Raw genomic sequence first — 22,863 nt, forward strand, 5'->3', positions numbered from 1 at the left:
GAGTGTAATAGTGATTTGTGGGCGGCATAATGAAACTGGTTCGCTCAAATCTGGTTCAGGACGGTGATCTGTGAAGGTTACACATTCTGTGCCAGATTTATTATTCTGGTTACCTGTAGATTTTGTCGTAATTGTGGCGCATCTTTGGCGCCTCCTGCTGCAACTTGGCACATTTACTTTTGTCCAAAAAATTTTTGACTTACTAAAGATAAGTGTGTGGGTGTGGCTTCTCAAAAGGGGTGTGTCTTAAATATAGCAAAAATATACCAAAATTGTGTCCTGAAATTCACATCAGACACTTACACTAGACAGTCTAAAGATAAGACACATTTATCATCCAGCATCAGCCACTGTGATCAATCTGAGCATTAAAGGTCATGGACCAAACACTAGAGCCATGATACAATGATAGACTTGGGTTGGGTTAACAAACTGGATAGAAGGAGCCCTTATGACTTATAAGAGCACATATGTTTTTGTTTTTTAATTCAATGTTTATTGACCAAATGTAATTAAATATACAAAATGTACACAAGCAGGAAATTTGACATAAAGTAGAAGGGGAGTGCGCGAACCCCTGTGGTATAAAGGTTGCAATCGGTCAATAAAGACTTTTATAAACATATTTTAACATAGTGTTGAAATAATTCAAAATCTAATGTATTAAAATGAATAATCCTGTTGGGGGACGGGGGGAGGGAAGAAGTGGAGAGAAAGTAGGGGTCAGAAAAAATAGAAGATAGTAAGAGGAGGCAAAAGAAGGAAAGATAGAGGAAGTAAGAAAAAAGGAGCTAAGAAGAATAGCATGGTCTCTATCATATACTTCGAGGTGGTTCTAACTGGTGGTGGGGTCACCAGCATCTGGAATTGAGGATGCGAACATCACGGGTCTGTTTTCCAACCATGGAGTCCATGTATCCAAGTATTTCGGACGAGATCTTCTGGACCATGCCAACATCTCTTCAAATCTGGCAATTTGGTTCACTTTCACGACCCATCTCTCGACAGGGGGTGGTTCTATCTGTTTCCAGTAGAGAGGAATAAGTGTCTTGGCTGCAATGAGGAGGTGGTATATCAGCCTTTGCATCTTCGCAGTGATCCCAGCCATTGGGAGGAAAAATATCAAAAGGGTTGGGCAGATCTTGAAATCTGTTGAGCCCAGTTTCTTGGTGTGGTCTTCTATGGCAGTCCAGTATGGAGCAATCTTGGGACACGACGACTACAGATTAAGTAGAGTTCCTTCTTCCTCAAGACATCTCCAGCATTTGGATGAGGCAATGAGACCATGATCAGCCATTTGGGAGGGCAGTACCATCTGGAGAACAGTTTTGAAATTAACCTTATGTAGACGAACACACGTAGACAGTCCATGGGATCTTTCAAGGGCTATCTCTAATAAGAGCACATATGTTGTTCCTCTGTTGTCCTCCTAGAAATTGCTACCATTCCTCTTGTCACTGATCTGTACACATTCTGACATTGGCTGCACTGAATACTCCAAATATGCATGGACACCCCCAACTGGTAACACCCAATTGTCAATTTATTTCAAATTCATTTTAAAGAGGAGTAACAGAGGTTCAAAGCAATACAGATTTCTACAATTGTTCTGTTATGGGGAATGCAATAATTTACTATCTGAAGAGAAGATGCGATCCCTTTAAAGGAATATGTACTGTAAGTCATGGGGTCATTGAATTTTGTGGGTCAGCAGACTCATGTTATTCTTGTTGCAGTGTCTGCTATTGCAGCTGGTAAACCCATTGACTTGAATGGGGATGAGCTACAACAATAGAGGCAGCCCAAGGTCAAGTTTAGTGCTGTAGAGATAAGTTGCAATATCAGAGACAGCCTAAGAGTGGCACTGTTTTTAGACAGCAGTGTTATATACAACACACACAAGTTGTGGAGCTCTGTTACAGGTGCATTGGGGCCCAAGACTTCATGTTCTATGACAGAGGTTGCCTCCTGGCACGTGACTATAAGGTCAGATGTACAATAATTGATTTGCTCTGTATTAATGTTTCTCTTCTGCTCGCCTGCACTAAATTACAGTCATAATATCCTTATCTGTGTTCAGAGCGAGTTTGCCCTCCACTGATATCCGCGGTGCAGGTTTATGGCTGCTGTTACCTTCAGACCTGAATAGCAGCTCATAAATTACAGGGCATCTACATTGAGCGCTCAGGGCGGGCCGCATCATGGCGAAAAAAGAGGGATGCAAATATTCTGCAGAGATGATCCCTGGGACACCGGACCTGCTCATTGATGGTTATTTGTATAGAGATATCATCATTATGGATAAGGATAGTATATAGATGATAGTACATACAGACAGATATTGTATTCAGGGGCAGAGAGACCCCAAAGGTCCTTCTGCCACATAAAATATACCACTATTCTAAATAGTACAATCTAGGTAGGGGGCCATTACAGATTTTGGACAGGATGGGTGTTCAATATACAGTACTGTAATAGCCGCAGAAGACTTCTTAGTAGGATCCCCCACCTTCACTTATCCATTACCCACCAGCACTGGAGTCCTAGGCACTGGACAAAAACTCTCACAAAGTTACTGTATGTTTTACTGCCAAATAGTAGTCAGATTTAAAGGGTAAATCTACTTCAAGGGGCTTTCAGGACCAGTAAAAACCAGTTTCCCAACAAGGGTTGTGTCATGGTATATAATTTTAGATACATTAAGGTGATTGTAACTGAACTGCAATGCCAAACACAACCCATGGACAGGCCCTGTTTCGCAGGAATACAACCAGGATAAAGTGGGGTTCGACCTCTGTACACTTACTAATGCTCTTCTTGAGTATACCTTGTTAACAGTGTATAGCTTGGTCATGTAGCCTACATGTGTCTGTGTACTCCACAGAAGTCAGTGACTTATTAGTAGGGTTATATAGAGTTTAATTGCCACAGGTCCACAGCAGGGAGGGCGACAGCAATGCCACAGTGATGGCTCTACACAATCCAAGCGGCTGCAATGGCTTGAAATGATTAGACTTGTATCTAGATTGTGACCTAGTTTATGTATCTGTAGGGTTACATTACATAGAGCACTGTTACATCATAGATGCTTATATCACTGAAAAATTACAACAGTAGTTATTTCACTTTCACTTTTTCCCATATATCTGTGTAGATAGATAAGGATAGATAGATAGATAGATAGATAGATAGATAGATAGATAGATAGATAGATAGATAGATAGATCGATCGATCGATCGATCGATCGATCGATCGATAGATAGATAGATAGATACTGTAGATAGATAGATAGATAGATAGATAGATAGATAGATAGATAGATGATAGCGATAGATAGATAGATAGATAGATAGATAGATAGATAGATAGATAGATGATAGAGAGAGAGAGATAGATAGATAGATAGATAGATAGATAGATAGATAGATAGATAGATAGATAGATAAACAACATCACCCCCTTAGCGTAAAGGAGAGGAGATGGAGAGGGCACAGTGCCACTGTCACACAAAGTGTTTAGAGACAGTGCCAGTAACTTTTAAGACCCACTGACTCTGCACCATCAATCATCAATTGTGAATGTAAGTTTGGGTTAGAGTTACTAAGTCTAACCATTTTCCCAGATTCGTCCAGAGTGAATCAGAAAAGATTCTGATTTGCTCCGCAGCCTGAAAAATAAGACCTAACCCGAAAATAAGCCCTAGCTATATTTTAGAGATAAAAATAATATAAGACACTGTCTTATTTTCAGAGAAACACGGGTAGATAGATAGCCAGATAGATAGATAGATAGATAGATAGATAGATAGATAGATAAGATAAGATAAGATAAGATAAGTAGACTAGCCACTGCCCGCGACTTCGTCTGCGTGTTGTTGGTGTCGATGATCTGCCTATATTCAGTAAATTGCTGCTGTCGATGGTTTGCCTGCTCTGGCATTTCGGCAGCTCTTAAGCTGTCCTGTTGCTGAACTTGTTTCTCACGCCGTGCCTGTGATTGTTCCGGCATCTCAGCAGCTCGCTGGGACATCACATAATGAGCATGTTGTTGGTGTTGATGATCCGCCTGCTCCGGCATTTCAGCAGCTGTCAAGCTGGCCTGCCGCTGAATTCGTTCCTCACGCTGTGCCTGTGATTGTTCCTACGTCTCAGCAGCTCTCTGGGAAGCCATATAATGAGTATGTTGTTGGTGCTGGTGATCCTACTCTGCTCCACCTGAGGAGAACTCTGTTGACTTCTGTCTTCCTTCATAACTCTCGTTGTTTTACAATTTTGCAATAAATTAGATTTTCTTTTTCCCGGCATGTTTAAAATTGGCAAACTGCAAATTTGGATTAAAGGTGTTTTCCCTTCTAGTTTGTCAGCATGTTGCCTGGAGCAGATCAAATAATATGTAAATACTTGTACAGAATGGACTGAAGGTTAGCTGAGTGTTTACATAGAGAGATAACAGACCTGGCCTTATCAGAAGTTGAGATAAGCTGCTGTAAGAGCAGTAATATAGTATGTGAACATAAATTCATAACAGTCATGAAGCCATGTCATTTACCGGGATAAAAAGTAGCCTATATGTTAATTGAAGTTACAAACTATCTATGTGCCAAATTTCATTCAAATCCGTTCAGCTGTTTTTGCATTATTGAAGAACAAACATCCAAACTTTCACATTAATAATATTAGTAGAATAGATAGATTTTAGACTATAGATATAAGATGATATCTTCATAGATACATATACACTGCTCAAAAAATCTGAATGAATGAAAAGATCTGAATGAATGAAATATTCTCATTGAATACTTTGTTCTGTACAAAGTTGTATGTGATGGCAACAAAATCACACAAAAATCATCAATGGAAATCAAATTTATTAACCAATGGAGGCCTGGATTTGGAGTCACCCCCAAATTTAAGTGGAAAAACACACTACAGGCTGATCCAACTTTGATGTAAAGTCCTTAAAACATGTCAAAATGAGGCTGAGTAGTGTGTGTGGCCTCCACGTGCCTGTATGACCTCCGTACAATGCCTGGGCAAGCTCCTGATGAGGTTGCGGATGATCTCCCAAGGGATCTCCTCCCAGACCTGGACTAAAGCATCTGCCAACTCCTGGACAGTCTATGGTGCAACGTGACGTTGGTGGATGGAGCGAGACATGATGTCCCAGATGTGATCAATCAGATTCAGGTCTGGGGAACGGGCGGGCCAGTCCATAGCTTCAATGCCTTCATCTTGCAGGAACTGCTGACACACCCCAGCCACATGAGGTCTAGTATTGTCCTGCATTAAGAGGAACCCAGGGCCAACCACACCAGCCTATGGTCTCACAAGGTGTCTGAGGATCTCATCTTGGTACCTAATGGCAGTCAGGTTACCTCTGGCGAGCACGTGGAAGGCTGTGTGGCCCTCCAAAGAAATGTCACCCCACACCATTACTGACCCACTGCCAAACTGGTGATGCTGAAGGATGTTGCAGGCAGCAAATCGCTCTCCACGGTGTCTCCAGACTCTGTCACGTGTGCTCAGTATGAACCTGCTTTCATCTGTGAAGAGCGCAGGGTGCCAGTGGCAAAGTTGCCAATCCTGTTGTTCTGTGGCAAATGCCAAGTGTCCTGCAAGGTGTTGGGCTGTGAGCACAACCCCCATCTGTGGGGCCCTCATATCATCCTCATGGAGTCGGTTTCTAACTGAGCAGACACATGCACATTTGTGGCCTGCTGGAGGTCATTTTGCAGGGCTCTGGCAGTGCTCCTCCTGTTCCTCCTTGCACAGAAACGGAGATAGCGGTCCTGCTGCTGGGTTGTTGCCCTCCTACGGCCCCCTCCACGACTCCTGGTGTACTGGCCTATCTCCTGGTAGCGCCTCCAGCCTCTGGACACTACGCTGACAGACACAGCAAACCTTCTTGCCACAGCTCGCATTTATGTGCCATCCTGGATGAGCTGCACTACCTGAGCCACTTGTGTGGGTTGTAGAGTCCGTCTCATGCTACCACGAGTGTGAAAGCACAACCAACATTCAAAAGTGACCAAAACATCAGCCAGAAAGCATTGGTACTGAGATGTGGTCTGTGGCCCCACCTGCAGAACCCTCCTTTATTGAGTGTGTCTCTATAATTGCCAGTAATTTCCATGTGTTGTCAATCAGTGTTGCTTGGAGTTACATTGTGTTGCTTATTTTTTTGAGCAGTGTATATAGGTATATTTATAAAAGTAAAAAGGAGGTGGTGCTCCAAAATGAATACAAAAAACGGACTTTAGTAGCCCAGTAACACAACATTTTGGTTTCTCAAGCACGTGAGTAAAGTTTGGGTTGAAGTGAAACGTTGCGTCACTGGGCTAAAAAAATCGATTTTATTTGCATTCATTTTAGATCAGTGGTTCTTAACCTTCTTTGAGGTACCAAACCCACCACTTTCATATGCACATTCACCGAACCCTTCTTTAGTGATAAATCAAATATGATTTATTTCCAAATTCAAAACATAGGTATATGTTTTTTGGTACTGGTACAAAATGAACCGTGCATATGGCCTAGGGTTCGATCGAACCCTGGTTAAGAACCACTGGTTTAAAGTGATGCACTTTTTTATTTTGCTACTATGGTCATCTTGCTACTGACTGAAGGCTTGCACCCATTGTGGGTATCAACATAATGCGGCTCTCTGTTTGATACTAGATACATTTAGAAATAGAAAGATAGATGATATATAAATAGATAGGAGATAGATAGAAAGATAGATATGAGATCCTACTATTATAAATGTTAAAGTTTGGATGTTTGTGTGTTTGTTCCTCAATCATGCAAAAATGGCTGAACGGATTTGAATGAAATTTGGCACATAGATAGATTGTAACCTCGATTAAAACAGGCTACTTTTTATCCCAGTAAATGACATGGCTTCACGACTGTTATGAATTTATGTTCACATACTATATTACACTGCTGTGGCAGCAGCTTATCTCAGCTTCTGATAAAGACAGGGCTGTTATCTCTCTGTGTAAACACTCAGCTAACCCTCAGTGGATTGTGTACATGCATTTGCATATTATTTGATCTGCTCCAGGCAGTGCTGACAAACATGGGCAAACACCTTTAGTCCAAATTGGCAGTTTGCTACTTTTAAACATGCCAGGAAAAGAAAATATAATTTGTTGCAAGTATAATTCTAAAACAACGACAGCTATGAAAGTAGCCAGTAGTCAACAAAGTTCTCCTCAAGCAGAGCTGATGGGGATCATCGAAACCAACAACACGCTCATTATATGGCCAACAACACGCAGACGAAGTCACGGGCAGAGGCTAGTATATAAATAGATGCAAGATAGATAGATAGATATGAGATATATAAATAGATATGAGATAGATAGATAGATAGATAGTCTCCCCAGAATTCAGAGTTCCCTGCAGGTGTATACATTTCCGGCCATCTAACGCCTTGCACATTGGTGAGTTGTGCCCTCAGTGCTCGGCAGTAAGGAGTCTTTATAAACAGCACGTCTTGGTATCGCCATCATGGCTCATCTTCCAGCTCTTCACACCTATGAATATTCACACTATTACTAACACCCAGACACAGAACACAGGATGCTTCTATTCACAGGCTCGCACACCCACCCACAGGAAGCGCCACTGCACGGATTTAAAGGCACAGCAGCGTCTCGAGGGAAATCAGCTCTACTGGATTAAGAATTTATGACAAAAGTCTCTTTAAGAGATAATGGAAATCCTTTTAGACATTGATAGTAAAGTGAAATGTTATAGGTGTCGTATACAGAGGTCAGGATCTCCATAGTGGATTCCAGGACAGACAGAGTACAGCTCCACAGGGGCCACTTAGTATGGGGGTCAGTGGCACTTTAATAGCAGCTTTCTTCTGTTTATTAGGGTGCATTCACACTGAGTATACCCTCAGCTCATTCTGAACGTAAAACACGTTCAGAATGAGCGAGTACAAAGCAGATCCCATTCATTTCTATAGGAGCTGACATACGTGCGCCCCCCCATTGAAGTGAATGGGAGGCTTTTTTTCCCCTATTGCTTTCAATGTGATATGCGCGTATCACATTGAAACCAATAGGGAAAAAAGCAGCCCATTCATTTCAATGGGTAGCGCACGTATGCCGGCTCCCATAGAAATGAATGGGATCTGCGTCGTACGCGCTCATTCTGAACGTGTTTTAAGTTCAGAATGAGCTGAGCGTATACTCAGTGTGAATGCACCCTAGATTGTATACAAGAGGCCATATCATATTCTTACAATGGGGCTCGCTGCTGTTCCTGCCCCTGCCAGATCTGCAGCATTTCTTGGTTTGGGGTGGGGGTCTCCTTAAGGAATATGGCTTCATTCTCTGGCGTCACTTCTGCTGCAGGTGTTACCGTGTATAACTGTACGTAACAGGTGTTATATTGTGTGGAGCGGCATTAACACTGCATAATAGACATTCACACACAAAACAACATTTATGGGATCTGTGAAAATCTTCTACAATGCACATAGTAAGCCCATAGTTCCTAGCTCTAACTAGGCTGTGTGAAAGCGGTCTTAGGCTGAGGTTGTGGAAACGCAGCTTTTTTTGTTGCAGATTTTGCTGAGGTTTTTTGAGCCAAAGCCTGGAGCAGAAGGTCGAAGTATAAGAACTTCTTATATATTTCCCATTCCTTTTTGGCTTTGGCTTAAAAAAACGCAAAAAAAAAATAAAAAAAAAATTTGCAACAAACAAACAAACTGTGGCATGCCCCAGCACATCTACTTGCTCTGCTATTCTTGGACCTCCCATAGAAGTAAATGGAGCATGCTGGGTGTTGTAGTGTCACAGCAGCATATGGCACCTGATATATTTGTGATCACTGCTGCAGACTACAAACCAGGGTTATGTATTAGACTTACCCTATCTATTAGATTGTCTCTAAGACATTGGGGACTGCAGTGGTAACCTTTTATCTATGGCTACTAATTTCTAGTAGATTTTGCCCTTATAGTTGTTATATAAAGCACTGAAGTCTCTGAGTTAACTGAGGTCTAGTCTATCCTGTCTGCAATACTTTACAACATATATGTCGCCATCTATTGGACATAACCGTCATCTACAGCAAATAGCCACAAAATCATTCACTTGACAAATGGATTATATGGTTTTATTTAGTCATTGTAGATAGTGTAATGCTACGATGCCCACCTAGGGACCGCTAAACCCTAGAAAACTCATCAATATCACACTGATGGGGGTCCAGCGCCGGGCTAAGCCCCGCACACACCACATGATAAATGAAAGTAATATCACCCGGGATCTGAGAGGGCCCCAGAAGTTATCAGAAACTGTCCAGGACCTCCATATGTACATAAAGTTATATTCTATACAGCTTCCCAGGTGTGTTGTGACAACCAAGTACCGGACCTGAGAGCATTGCAGTGGTCAAATATAAGAAGATTTCCTGGACTACAAGGACCAGTGAAGCCTAAATGTGGTTAACAGTGCTGGGGTCCTGGGGGGGGTTTAGATCTGATGAAGTCTGTATGTTCTCCCCATTATTGCAAGGGATTCCTTCAGGTAAGAGCAGAACTATCACATAGCAGCCATAACTATCGGGCCTGTGACATCAGGGGGCCCAGCCTGATCGGTGCTTTTGTTTTGTTTTTTTTGTGAGGGTCAGTGCACAAAAGAGTTTTCTGGCAAGGATTTTGATGCTGAATCCACCTCAAAATCAGCCTCCAAAAAAAACCTCCCAATAGAACTCTATCGGGAAGCTTTTTTTGGAGGCTGATTCAGCGTCCAAATCCTCGCCAAAAAACTCTGTGTGAACTGACCCTGAAGGTTATTGCCTACTGAATTACTCCAATGGATGCTTTTCACTTACCCACGCCTGCCTCTGTGAGGGGCAAGTATAGTCATGTATCTCTTCTACTCCATTTTGTTCTATAAACTCCATTTTGTATGTGTCATCCATTTTGTATCCTAACACAAATACTAAGAGGTGAGGTCACTCAGAGTGTGAAGGATTGCAGGCACAGACTTTCTGTAGGCTATTGTTTGTTATCTCCAAGGCTGTAGTCTGGCACCCAACATGTCATCTTATCTCTCTTGCCATGCTATATACATCTGAACATAGTGTGGAGGATGGCAGCTCACATATTAAGCATTCTGTATCCTTCTTTTGTTTCATGAGAAAGTTCATCCCATTCTGGAAAGCTATAATGAGATGCAGGTTACATTAGGCCTCATCCAATAGGCACGTGCCAGCCTTATCTTATAACTCTACTACCAATCATGTTATACTAATTAGAATAATACAACCTTCCTTTGTCTGTAATGTATTTAAACTACCTTTTTCCCGCCATTAAATGAGATCACGTTGAATACAGCATCTGAGTGTATGTCTGTGTCTGTGATTTTCCAAGTGCTCGTACCCAGCATTCCCAGATTTGGAAACCGGCAACATCTATTCCCTTGGGTGTTCCCCCAATACTTGCCTTTGTTTAGACCTCCAAGGGGTGCTGAACAACGTTAGCATGTTGATCTTTAATCTGTTCAGCATGATAACATAATAAGCGGTGCCCCCTGGAGATATAGCCAACTAAAGACATTGCTAGACATCAATGACTGCCGCTGATCTCCCTTGACAAGTAGCGGGCATGTTGAAATTCAGTAAGCCCAATCCTTCCCTATCCCCTTCCATCTGCTAAGTGGATGCTGACCATTAGACGATCGTCTCGTCCTGTGAAATCTGCGGGTTCAGCGGATGTTAGTCTAATACAATGTCTACATGACGACACACATTACATGCCAAAAAGTCGCAGTGACTCAGTCGTACAACTGGTCTGTGACTTTTTAGAATTATCATTTGGCTGTAAACACACAGTCAGGCCACAGATACGTCCCATGCAATTTCCATTGAAGTCTATGAATAAAAATTTGCATGGAATATCCGGCCAGGATCCAACAGGTTTTGGTTTCTATGTTTACCATAGAAATATATTGGAATTTTTGTTGTGCGACTTCAGAGGTCTCAGTGTAGCCCTAGTCTGATCTGTATAGCCACCTCCTCACCAGGCACCATAGACTGGAGTCCAGCGACATTAAAGGGAAAGTCTATTTGTGCAATGTCTTAATATACTCTTTTAAAGGGCCATGAAACATCACAAGACTTCTAAGTCATCCTATGTCCTTTTTTTTAACCGGGAACAGGTGGGCAGGTTTAAAGGGATCCTATCACTCAGACATGATTTTTTTTCTAAGTACCACATCGGAATAGCCGTAAAGGGGTTGGCCACTTTCAGACCAAGATTAACAAACAAATGTACAATAAAAAGATATACAATTTTCCAATATACTTTCTGTTCCTGATCAATTCCTCACGGTTTTCTAGATCTCTGCTTGCTGTCATTCATTCTGTTACTTCTAGTGGATAAAACTCTGACCATGGTCATGTGATTTACGGTCCATGGTCATGTCCTCGTTATAGTCACAGCACAATAATCAGACAGCTGCCTGGTAATCAGCTGTGCACTGTGTACTCATCACATGACCATGGACCATAAGTCACATGACCATGGTCAGAGTTTTATCCACTAGAAGTAACAGAATGAATGACAGCAAGCAGAGATCTAGAAAACCAGGAGGAATTGATACAGAAAGTATATTATAAAATTGTATATCTTTCTATTGTACATTTGTTTGTCAATATTGGCCTGAAAGTGACCAAAACCTTTAAGAAAGGCTATTCTTCTCCGACCTTTCGTCTTCTCCAGGCCACAGTTTACCTACAATCCCAGTTTTTCTCGGTATGCAAATTAGCTCTCTCACAGCACTGGGGGCGGGCCCCAGGGCTCAGACAGCACTGGGGGCGTCCCCAATGCTGCGAGAGAACTATCTCCAGCGCCACCTCCATCTTCGTAAGCAGCGTCCTCTTCTTCCGGCGGTGGCTTGCAACTTCTAGGCCGGGGCAGAGCAGACTGCGCATGCCCACAGGCCACAGGAAATTGGCCGCTTGCACAGTATTGTAAGCGGCCATTTTCCCGTGGCCTGTGGGCATGCGTAGTCTGCTCTGCCCAAGGCCCGAGGCCTAGAAGTTACAAGCCACTGCCGGAAGAAGACGCTGCTTATGAAGATGGAGGTGGCGCTGGAGAAAGTTCTCTTGCAGCATTGGGGATGCCCCCAGTGCTGTCAAAGTGCTGGGGCCCGACCTTAGTGCTGCAAGAAAACAGGATGTAGGCGAACAGCGTCCCAGAGAAGACGACGAATGGTAGGAGAAGAATAGCCTTTCTTAAGGTACTTGGTACTTAGAAAAAATCATGTCTGAGTGATAGGATCCATTTAATAAAGGTTCGTCAGAAAAATATAGTATGGGGGAAGGGGCGGCATTCATCATGGAATCTGTCCTTGATCTTAAAGGGTTTTCCCATGACCATAACCATATTTAAAGGGGTTGTTCAGGGCGTTAAGATTAACTTGCCTGATCTGACAGAATCTTCACAATGGACCCAGGAGTTCTGGCCCCTGGGTCACATACCTCCACCCATGATCTCAAAGGTAATTACCAGGGCAGGATGGGGTACAGCGATAGTTCGGATCATGTGACCTAGGGACAGAACCAGGCCAGGGTCCATATAATCAGGTAAGCTTATCTTAACCCCCGGGCAACTCTTTTAAGGTCCATTCACACAGAGGAAAATGGTGAGGAATTTGGTGTGGAATTTCAGCGCTGAAAAAATAGCCTCCCATTGACTTCAATGGGTTCCTTTTTCTGCCTCCCATTGACTTCAATGGGTCCTTTTGTCTGCCTCCCATTGACTTCAATGGGTTCCTTTTTCCGATTTTCCCTGTGCAGGATTTTTCTCTCCGCTGACAGAAACTGCAGCAGAATCTCTAACGTAGATGTGAACCTAGCCTTAGACTTTTATACAATAACTACCCTATACATGATAACACACATATGACCCACCAGGGCCCGTTCACTCAGATTCTGCCTTCACAGTGTGGTTCAAGCGCCACCCATCATGGCATTGTACGATGTTGCAAGTAGAAACGAGGCATAACCTACAGCATTGTACAGCCATTGGTCCGCCATGGCTATAGGTGCCATCTCCCCTATCTAGCCATCACATCCATTACCCATTTACAAATAGGCGAAGATCTGCAATACAAACAAAAAATTTACTTTTATTTAAAATAAGAATTTTTACAGAAACTTATATAAGTGCAAACTTAAAGTATCATGGAGGGATTTACTCCAGAAATTATAGAATATAGGCATTTTCAATGCAAACTAAAAAGTGTGTACTTCTTATAAGGTACACGGTAAATGGGGGCATCTATAAGATGCCCATGAAGGGTTAACCTGGGGAGCAAAACAGCCACTTCTGCAATAATTTACAGTTATGGTAGAGGTCTGAGAGATGGCTGGACTGGCCAGGCTTAACTTAGGGAGCACTCAGGTGCCCATTTTTCTGCCCAATTGGGCAACTCTTCTCAGTGCCCAAAGCTTAAAGGGGTTTTCCAGGATTGTAATATTGATGAAGTATCTTTAGGATGGATAAGCAATATCAGATCAGTGGAATATCAGACTCCAGGGACCCCATGGTCAGCTGTTTGAATACACTGAATACCAAGCACAGCGCTGTACATTAAATAGTGGCTGTGCTTGGTACTGCAGCTCAGCCCCATTCACTTGAATAGGACCGAGCTGCAAGCATGCCATGTGACAGTTGAGCATGAAGTCACATGGCCTATGAAGAGGAATAAGCGCCGCTGTCACTTTGAGCAGCTGATCTCTAGGAGTCTCAGGTGTCGGATCCTCAACCAATCTGATATTGATGACCGGTCCTTAACATAGGTCATCAATCTCTAACGCCTGAAAAAAACCCCTTTAAACTGGACCCCTCAGATGACAAAAGCAATTAAGTAACAACATAAGGAATAGCAGTCCAGTCCTGTAATTCATCATAAGTAATAGAATTAGTCACGTTATAATAAGGGAACTAAACTCCGCTCTCCCAGAGCTCAAATACAACTTACTTTTTTTTTTCTTAAAGGGGCCAAGTCTATATAAAAGGGCTACTTTTTTCCTGGTAACAGCGCAACTCTTGTTCACAAGTTATGTCTTGGTATGGCGGCTCCCATTGAAGAAAATTAAACTAAGCTGCAATACCAAACAATGCCACTGGATAGGAATGGCGCTGTTTCTTGGAAAAAGCCACTTTTATATTAACGTCTTTTGAAAATCACACTCGAAATAAACCATTATTTGTAAGAATGTTTGACCAACTCATAATCTGCTTTGACTATTCAGCACACAATATGACATACAGAGACTACACACTGAACATCTTCAGTAAGAAACCAGTGTCTGAGATCTGGCATTTTATACTATACATTTTTCAAGGACCTTACTCTAAGATATGGGTTTAAGGGGTTTGCTAGAATTAGAAAAATAAGATTGCTTATCTCCAAAAACAGAGCCATACATGTTGTTTCCGGCATTGCAGCCCCATTCATTTTAATGGAGTTAAGATACAACACAGTAAACAACGCAAAAACAGGGGTGGTGCTGTTTTTTTTAGAAGAGAGAAGCCATGATTCTTTAATTCTGGACAACCCCTTTAAATAACAAGTTTAACTAAAACTAAAAAGAATTCTGACTGGCCCAAACAGCATCTTGAATCTGATCCTCCCGAAGCAGCCGCAAGGTACGCAGCCCATAGAGAAGCTGGCTTTTTGAGTTTCCGATAAAGGTGTTCGACAGAAAAGCTGGAAGACCTCCAAATCCATCCCGTAAAGTATACAGGGGAACACGGACTAAACCCATCACCTATAGGAGAGATAAACACATGTTAATGATCACAAAATGGGGGCAGATGTACCGTATATACCCGAGTATATGCCGAGTTTTTATTCTCTACCCCACCCACTCACTGATTGAAAACTTCCCCTGTGTGACCTTCTATATAGGAAAAGCTGGCAATCACTGTGTGGACTGGATTTGCAGGACTCACAGGCTCTCTATGCATGGGTGGGATTTGCAGCACTCACAGGCTCTCTATGCATGGGTGGGATTTGCAGGACTCACAGGCTCTCTATGCATGGGTGGGATTTGCAGGACTCACAGGCTCTCTATGCATGGGTGGGATTTGCAGGACTCACAGGCTCTCTATGCATGGGTGGGATTTGCAGGACTCACAGGCTCTCTATGCATGGGTGGGATTTGCAGGACTCACAGGCTCTCTATGCATGGGTGGGATTTGCAGGACTCACAGGCTCTCTATGCATGGGTGGGATTTGCAGGACTCACAGGCTCTCTATGCATGGGTGGGATTTCCAGGACTCACAGGCTCTCTATGCATGGGTGGGATTTGCAGGACACAGGCTCTCTATGCATGGGTGGGATTTGCAGGATTCACAGGCTCTCTATGCATGGGTGGGATTTGCAGGACTCACAGGCTCTCTATGCATGGGTGGGACTTGAAGCACTCACAGGCTTTCTATGCATGGGTGGGATTTGCAGCACTCACAGGCTCTCTATGCATGGGTGGGATTTGCAGCACTCACAGGCTCTCTATGCATGGGTGGGATTTGCAGGACTCACAGGCTCTCTATGCATGGGTGGGATTTGCAGGACTCACAGGCTCTCTATGCATGGGTGGGATTTGCAGGCCTCACAGGCTCTCTATGCATGGGTGGGGTTTGCAGGACTCACAGGCTCTCTATGCATGGGTGGGATTTGCAGCACTCACAGGCTCTCTATGCATGGGTGGGGTTTGCAGGACTCACAGGCTCTCTATGCATGGGTGGGGTTTGCAGGACTCACAGGCTCTCTATGCATGGGTGGGGTTTGCAGCACTCACAGGCTCTCTATGCATGGGTGGGGTTTGCAGGACTCACAGGCTCTCTATGCGTGGGCGGGATTTGTAGGACTCACAGGCTCTCTATGCGTGGGCGGGATTTGTAGGACTCACAGGCTCTCTATGCATGGGGGGGTAAACAGGATTAACAGGCTCTCTATGCATGGGCAGGGTTTGCAGGATTCACAGGCTCTCTATGCATGGGTGGGGTTTGCAGGATTCACAGACTTTCTATGCATGGGTGGGGTTTGCAGGATTCATAGATTCTCTCTATATGTGCTTCGGAAAAACAGGGCTCTGTGTGGATGGGTGAAGCAGGACTCTCTAAGGCTTTCTCTAAAAGTCCTGGCAGTATTTTAAAAGGAAGCACCAAATCAACGCATAGAAAACTCTACATCCCTGTGATTATTATCTACTTCTTTAACACATATTGTCTTCAGCTAGGCCATATGCCTATAGACTTGTTTGCAATGTACATTGGAAGCTTTCCAGGCGCACATGCTAAATATGTGCAAAACTCAAGAGGTGAACCTGGCCTTATGCTACTCAGCTGGGTTTTATGATTTACTTCAAATTCAAATAGTAAATGGTACAAGTTGGCAAATTATTCTGAATTTTCCAGGAGGAACAACAGAGGGATGTCACAATAGAGTGATAACATCCAGAGTTGTTATTTCATGGGAAATACAAGTATTCACTGAAACAGACATGTCAGGAGAGGGGACAGCTTTTCTATAAATTGACATATTAACCCCTAATGACCTTAGGTGAACCTCTTAAAAGGGACATAGAAACTAATAAGGTGAATAGGTGTGACAGAGTCGGGGCTTGGGACCCATCTGAGGGGACAGGACACCAGTAGTAGAAATGGCACATGAAGGAGGCACTGTAAGAGATGTCATGATGCCTACGATGTCCCACTCACCTCCAGGCCATGATCTTTCGCACACACGCCTTCTTTCTCTATGGCCTCTATTTCCTCCAGCTTCAGCTCCTTTGTGTAGAAGTGTGTGACCAACTTCTGAGGATGTTCTCGAACCTGAGAGCTCCGATAATCTTCTTCAGTCACCTTCAGACTCTTGAAAACGGAGCCCAGTTCCTCCAGCAGCTCCCGGTTAAGGCCTTCTTCTAGGGAAGAGTCTCGAGTATCTACAAAACCACCCGGAAAACCGATACGTCCATCGAAACGCATCATCATCTGTGAATGAAGAAGGAAGAATAACAGTAACCATGGATTTGTAACCTTGAAGGAATACTCTGCACTAAACTGATGTTATCCCTGCGGGGTCAGGGGTTCACAGAGAATACCGGCCATACCATACCTGCACAAAATACATTACAGGGATCCCTGCTTTGGACAGTCCATATGTGTTAGACTGTCCCTTGACAATAGATCACAGTGATCAGAAGCAATCTGCGGACAGTGTTCCTGCAGCGCCACCACAGGAGACATTAAGCATTACACATTGTTCATTGAAATACACATCATTAATAATTGGGTGCAGGTCCGCCATGTGGGCACCAAAGTAAGATGCAGTTCAGTTCAAAAGACTGCTTAGTTTAGAGTTGATGAAGCTAGCCATGTTAGATTTACGGTGGTCAAACATGCAGATTTCATCTGGATGACTGGCCAGCTTATGCACATAGGTAAATTGTGACAGCAGATGCCAAGGAAGAGAAGAATCAGGTGGTTGGTATTAAAATCCTCGGTACTTTTGTTCACAGGAGAGATACGCCACCGCAACAATAGTCAGGCTACAGTTACTCCCCTCCGCCCATTCAGAACACATGCATATTAGGCTAAGCTGAATGTGCATGTGTATAGAGAGGGCCAGGTGGGATAGCTTTTGGGCAAACAAGCCTGTTCAGCCTGTTATGGCTAGTGTCGGACTGGAGTGCCTAGAGCCTGCCAGTAGAATTCATCCTAGGGTCCCCCTAGAATACCTAACCCTTGCCTCATCTATCGATCATACTCTGAATAATTTGTTACTTATTATACCCAGTTTATTATATGGGAGCACAAGTTATGTGAGATACTGTACTGTACACTGCATCTGTAGGTAGGGCCTATTAGCACCCTGGGTCAGGGGCCCACCTGGGGATTCACCTGTTTCCCCGTTGGCCAGTCCAAGTCTGTTAATAGCTACATGATGTCTGCTATGACAATGTTATGTAGCTACACATATTAATTTGATTTGTCCCCATGTAATGCTACATGTATGGCCATACGGAGTGTCCCCTGGCAATGACAGCTGAGTGGCAGAGGTTATTTGGGCTATTTCCCTCTGGGATGTTTGAACTCCTGTAAATTTCTACTGACCTTTGTGTTAACAATATGGTCACCTACAAATGGCAAACTCACTACTTGTCATGATGGCTCTGCCTTAGCGTAGGTCATTATTTGAAGGCGGCACCCAAGATCCCAACGGTACTCCCCTAGCACTTCTTCACAGGTCATCTGATATCGCCTTCATTGGTCACATGTTCTGTTCGCAGCTCTGTCCTATTCAAGTGGATGGGCTAAGCTGCAATCCCAAGTACAGCCACTATACAATGCACAGCGCTATGCCTTTTAAGTAGTGCAGAGGCCTCCTCAGCTGATCGGCAGGGGGCTTAGGTGTTGGACCCCCAATGGATCTTCAATTGATTACCTATCCTAAGGATCGGTCATTGATTATTAAATCTGGAAAACCCCTTTAAAAAGAAAACTCCACTTTTTACCAAGTCTTCACATTTCTACACAAAAAATAGAGTAACTTTGGAAATATCCTCCATGATATATCTTGTACGGATATTGAGCTATACCCCATTTTATTTAATTTGCTTATATGTATAGCGCCATCATATTCCGCAGCACTTTACAGACATTGACACTCACTGTCCCGTTTAGGGCTCACAATCTACATTCCCTATCAGTATGTCTTTGGAGTTTGGGAGGAAACCGCAGTACCCGGAGGAAACCCTCACAAACACGGGGAGAACATACAAACTCCTTGCAGATGTTGTCTTTGGCGGGATTCGAACCCAGGAGTCTTATACCTAGCATCTTATGGCGGTCAGCCACCCCGCCTCACCCTAAAGGACCAATTTACATCACACCCACTTAACCCCCAGTATCTCACCAATACAACATATCTGATAGGGACCCGGTCAAACAGCTTGGCATTGGAGGGGGCGTACAGCATGAGGTGACAGGCATGCCTAAAAGCCTCCAGTCTCAGGGCTTCCTCACGAGTCACATTACGGGGTCGTGGACGATCCTCTGGAGGACCCTGCATCTGCCGCCTGGCCTGAGCCATGATACAGGCTACATTCTGGGAGCTAGAGGACCTTTGATGATGTCACAGTCATGTGATCACTCACAAGTCTGGGAGGAGTCAAGCCCTGGGCTGGTTTGCAACACATGCATGCAGCAGAGCTAAGTGTGCGGCATATAGATTCATACAGAGCTGTAGGAATCATCTGAATGGGACACAAGGCAGAAACAGCTTCGCTGAGGACTAGAGAACAATTCTTGACTTGAAATTTCTGCAACAAATCTGCTGTGTGTGAATATAGCTCAATTGTGCATCAGATGTGGCAGAGAGATATGTGCACGCAGCTGAGCTCAGTTGTGTGTTAGTGGACGATGCAGCAAATCGAACTTTGTAACATGTAAAGAACATTGCGGTGTTATTTTGATACGTTGTGTGATATTGTCTGTTTGGGTAGCCTTTGATTTGTAAAGTGTTACGGAATATGTTCATGCTATATAAACTATGTAAACTAAATCATTATTATTGAGGAAGATTTTCTGCCTAATATTTAGGCAAAGTAGATTTAGACCATCTGACATCGATACATTGTAACAAACCCTGTAGCTCTTACTGACATTGATACATTGTAACAAATCCTACAGCACAGCCCTCTAGGACTCCAGACCTAATAGCTTTTACGTTAGGGTCACACTAGTGTTCAACTTTCCATTCTTTGGGGACCCTAAAAATGTTACCCACGGAAACCCTCAGACCCCATAGACTATAATGGGGTCCGCCTGTTTTCCACCCGGGTCGCACAGGGTGTCTTCCTGTGACCACTAGAGATATAGTCTGGAGGATTTCCTATTTATATAGGTGTGTGGATCGGATCAGGCTACCCTGGTGATGGCACCGATGGCCATTACTTAGATGGTCATATACTGGCATCCATAGAAACCAATGGTAATGTTCCTATGTTATTCCATATTGCAGAGAACAGTTTACGAATATACAATGTATGCCAGATCGATGGCGGCCCAATGGGTACTCTGGGTGATCTGGGGCCTATGAATGTTTTATCTAGTTCCTCTGGTTAGCACCCACATCAGTTATAGTACCTAAAAATCAGGAAACAGCACTGAGCTTCCCCTAGTGGAGGCTTCAGGCAACACGACTAATCATTCAGTGATGTATAAAGAATATAGTCACTGTATTTATTCCAGTTATTTGGTGTGAAATTTGTGGGCTGATCCGTACAAGGCATGTGAAATGGAGAAATTTTGGGTGCACAGCCATAAAATTGCAACTTTTCCCCTGTTTTCCACTGGCATACTATACCCCACCAAGGCATTCAGAATGTGCACCATGCCCACCCACCACACAATACAATGTAAACTTCTTGCTCTCCCTCAAATGGCTGCACCTCCTTCATCTTGCTGAGGGAGACAGAGACAGTACAGGTCACTATGTGGACTTTTTGGTTTGCTGTGATCTGGATGGGGGCCGCATCCTCTGGGGCTGACAATACCTGTCCAGGTGAGTCCTGTCTATTTTATACTGGTGTCTGGTTTAGTCAGTAATAGGGTAAGTGCGGATATGATATCCATGGGCTGGTATAGGACATTGTTATATGTGCACTCATATAATAGGGAATAGGATTATTGTCCGGATCACTACAAAGGGAAGTTTATTTCCACATTCTTGCTTAATAACCAGGTGGATAGGACTCTTTGCCTGAGCTAAGTCTCTATGTCTAGCTATCTAGTAAAAGATGGAAAGGTCCTCACTCCAAAAACCTATCCATCTTCATAGCTATCTATTTTAATATCTATCTGTCTCATCTAAAATCTTTATCTCTGAAATGTACTAAAAAAAAAAAAAAAAGAAAAAAAAAGAAAAAATTGTTTTTGTTCTCAACATAAAGCCTCAGCCTGAGACTGGGCTCAATGCGGTGTCACTGTTTGTAGATAGGATTCTAGTAAATGCCATACCCACACAGCGGTACAATACACACAGTAGATAAACACAGCAAACACACTGTTATTTCCAAAACCGTCACGGTTCTGGAAATTGCAGTATGTCGATTATACCTACAGAAATGCGGGCAGTTTCCCTAAAGGTTTAATTGATGCTGAAAGTTCACTTAGGAAACCTCTGTGAAAAATGCTGTGGGAAAAACCATGATGTGTTGCTGCTGCGTTTTTTCCTGCATGTTTTTTTTTATTTGGGACGCTATGTGGGACCTTATCAGCGGCCTGGGCAGGTAGATAAATAGGCCGTTACCTGCTGGGGATACTCCAGCAGGTATCAGCCTATTATAAAACAAAACAAAAAAGTTAATTTACCAACCTCGCTGCTGCTCCCGCTGCCGCCTCCTCTTCACCCGGCTGCGTCTCGGTGTAGGCAGCGTGGTGACGCCACCTGCGCTGAGACGCAGAGGTTCTAAACCAGCGCAGGAAAAGGCCGCTCGGGTTATTTTAAGAGCGGCCGCTCTCCTGCGTTAGTTTAGGGAAAAAAAGTAAAAGAAAAATCGCTTCAGCTGCCACCGCCTCCGGAGCGACGCTTCAGACTGTCGCTTCATTAGAGGTGCTGCGCTGAATAAAGTGTAGGGCATACAGAGTGCAGTGTAGTAAATTTGCACATACTAAGCCCCTGATGGCGAACCTATGGCACTGGTGCCAGAGGTGGCACTCAGAGCCAGGGCCGGCTCCAGGTTTTTATGGGCCCTTGGGCGACAGAGCCTCAGTGGGCCCCCTTGTAAAGGAGGTGGGGGAGTTGAGACACTGTGCGTTGCAGATGAAGCGAGTGACGTCATGCAGGAGTGTGGCGTCACCAACGCCATACCTCCCAATCTTTTAAAGAGTAGAAAGAGGGGCAAAATGTGCGGCGCGCAGAGCGCGCCGCTGCAAGTTTAGCTCCACCCACTTTTATGTTGATTCCACCCATTCTCATTCATTATGTGCTCCCACACAGTATAATCCTCCTACAGTCACCTGTAAATTATATGCCCCCCCTCCATCTCTCACCCAGTTTCATATACACCCTTCCTCTGCCCCCAGTTTCATGTCCCCCCTCCATCTCTGTCCCCAATTTCATCACGTTCTCCCCCTTCATCTGCCCACAGTTTCATGTCCCCCGTCTCTGCCCCAGTGTCATGCCGTTCCCCCCCTCCCCTTCATTTGCCCCTTCAGTTTCATTGGGCCCCCTCCATCTCTGTCCCCAGTTCCATGCCGTTCTCTCCCCACCCCCTCCATCTGCCCCAGTGTCATGCTGTTCTCCCCCCCCCCCTCCATCTGCCCCAGTGTCATGCTGTTCCCCCCTCCCCTTCATTTGCCCCCCAGTTTCTTTGGGCCCCCTCCATCTCTGTCCCCAGTTTCATGCCGTTCTCTCCCCACCCCCTTCATGTTCTCCAGTGTCATGCCGTTCCCCCCCCCTCCCCTTCATTTGCCCCCCAGTTTCATGGGCCCCCTTCATTATGTTTCACCTTAATATGTAATACAAAACAAACACTTACACTCACCTTCTATCACTCACCTTCCCTCGTTCCCCCGACGCTCCTCTCTCTCTCCCTCCAATCACATACGCGATGCAGGAGCTGTGAGATCAGCTCCTGCTTAGCTCCGGCCCGGCTTGCGTGTGTAGGCGTGATACGATGACGTCATCGCGCCTACACACGCAAGCCGGGCCGGAGCTTTAAAGCAGGAGCTGATCTCACAGCTCCTGCATCGCGTATGTATTCAGCTCATCGGCGGACGGACGCCGATGAGCTGAAATTGTGACAGGCAAGTG

At 44.2% G+C, this 22,863-nt stretch overlaps 1 protein-coding gene across 1 annotated transcript; it reads right to left on the bottom strand.

Moving 5' to 3' along the window:
- Nucleotides 1–13,135: 13,135 nt before the first annotated feature.
- LOC142185282 (U8 snoRNA-decapping enzyme-like) lies at nt 13,136–19,184 on the bottom strand. The gene is made up of 3 exons (XM_075260617.1): nt 18,961–19,184; nt 16,764–17,036; nt 13,136–14,808 (listed from the first exon to the last, which is right to left on the bottom strand). The coding sequence occupies exons 1-3, from the start codon at nt 19,135–19,137 to the stop codon at nt 14,623–14,625; spliced, it is 636 nt and encodes a 211-aa protein (XP_075116718.1). The 5' UTR covers nt 19,138–19,184; the 3' UTR covers nt 13,136–14,622.
- Nucleotides 19,185–22,863: the final 3,679 nt, after the last annotated feature.

Source organism: Leptodactylus fuscus, chromosome 11 (assembly GCF_031893055.1).
Source record: "Leptodactylus fuscus isolate aLepFus1 chromosome 11, aLepFus1.hap2, whole genome shotgun sequence".
Taxonomy (NCBI): Eukaryota; Metazoa; Chordata; class Amphibia; order Anura; family Leptodactylidae; genus Leptodactylus; species Leptodactylus fuscus.

Coding starts and splice junctions, on each gene's coding strand:
- LOC142185282 (XM_075260617.1), bottom strand. CDS start 19,137: ATGGCTCAGGCCAGGCGGCAGATGCAGGGTCCTCCAGAGGATCGTCCA. Junction 17,037..18,960: donor CTATCAGATATGTTGTATTG/GTGAGATACTGG, acceptor CTTCATTCACAG/ATGATGATGCGTTTCGATGG. Junction 14,809..16,763: donor CGAAAGATCATGGCCTGGAG/GTGAGTGGGACA, acceptor TCTCTCCTATAG/GTGATGGGTTTAGTCCGTGT.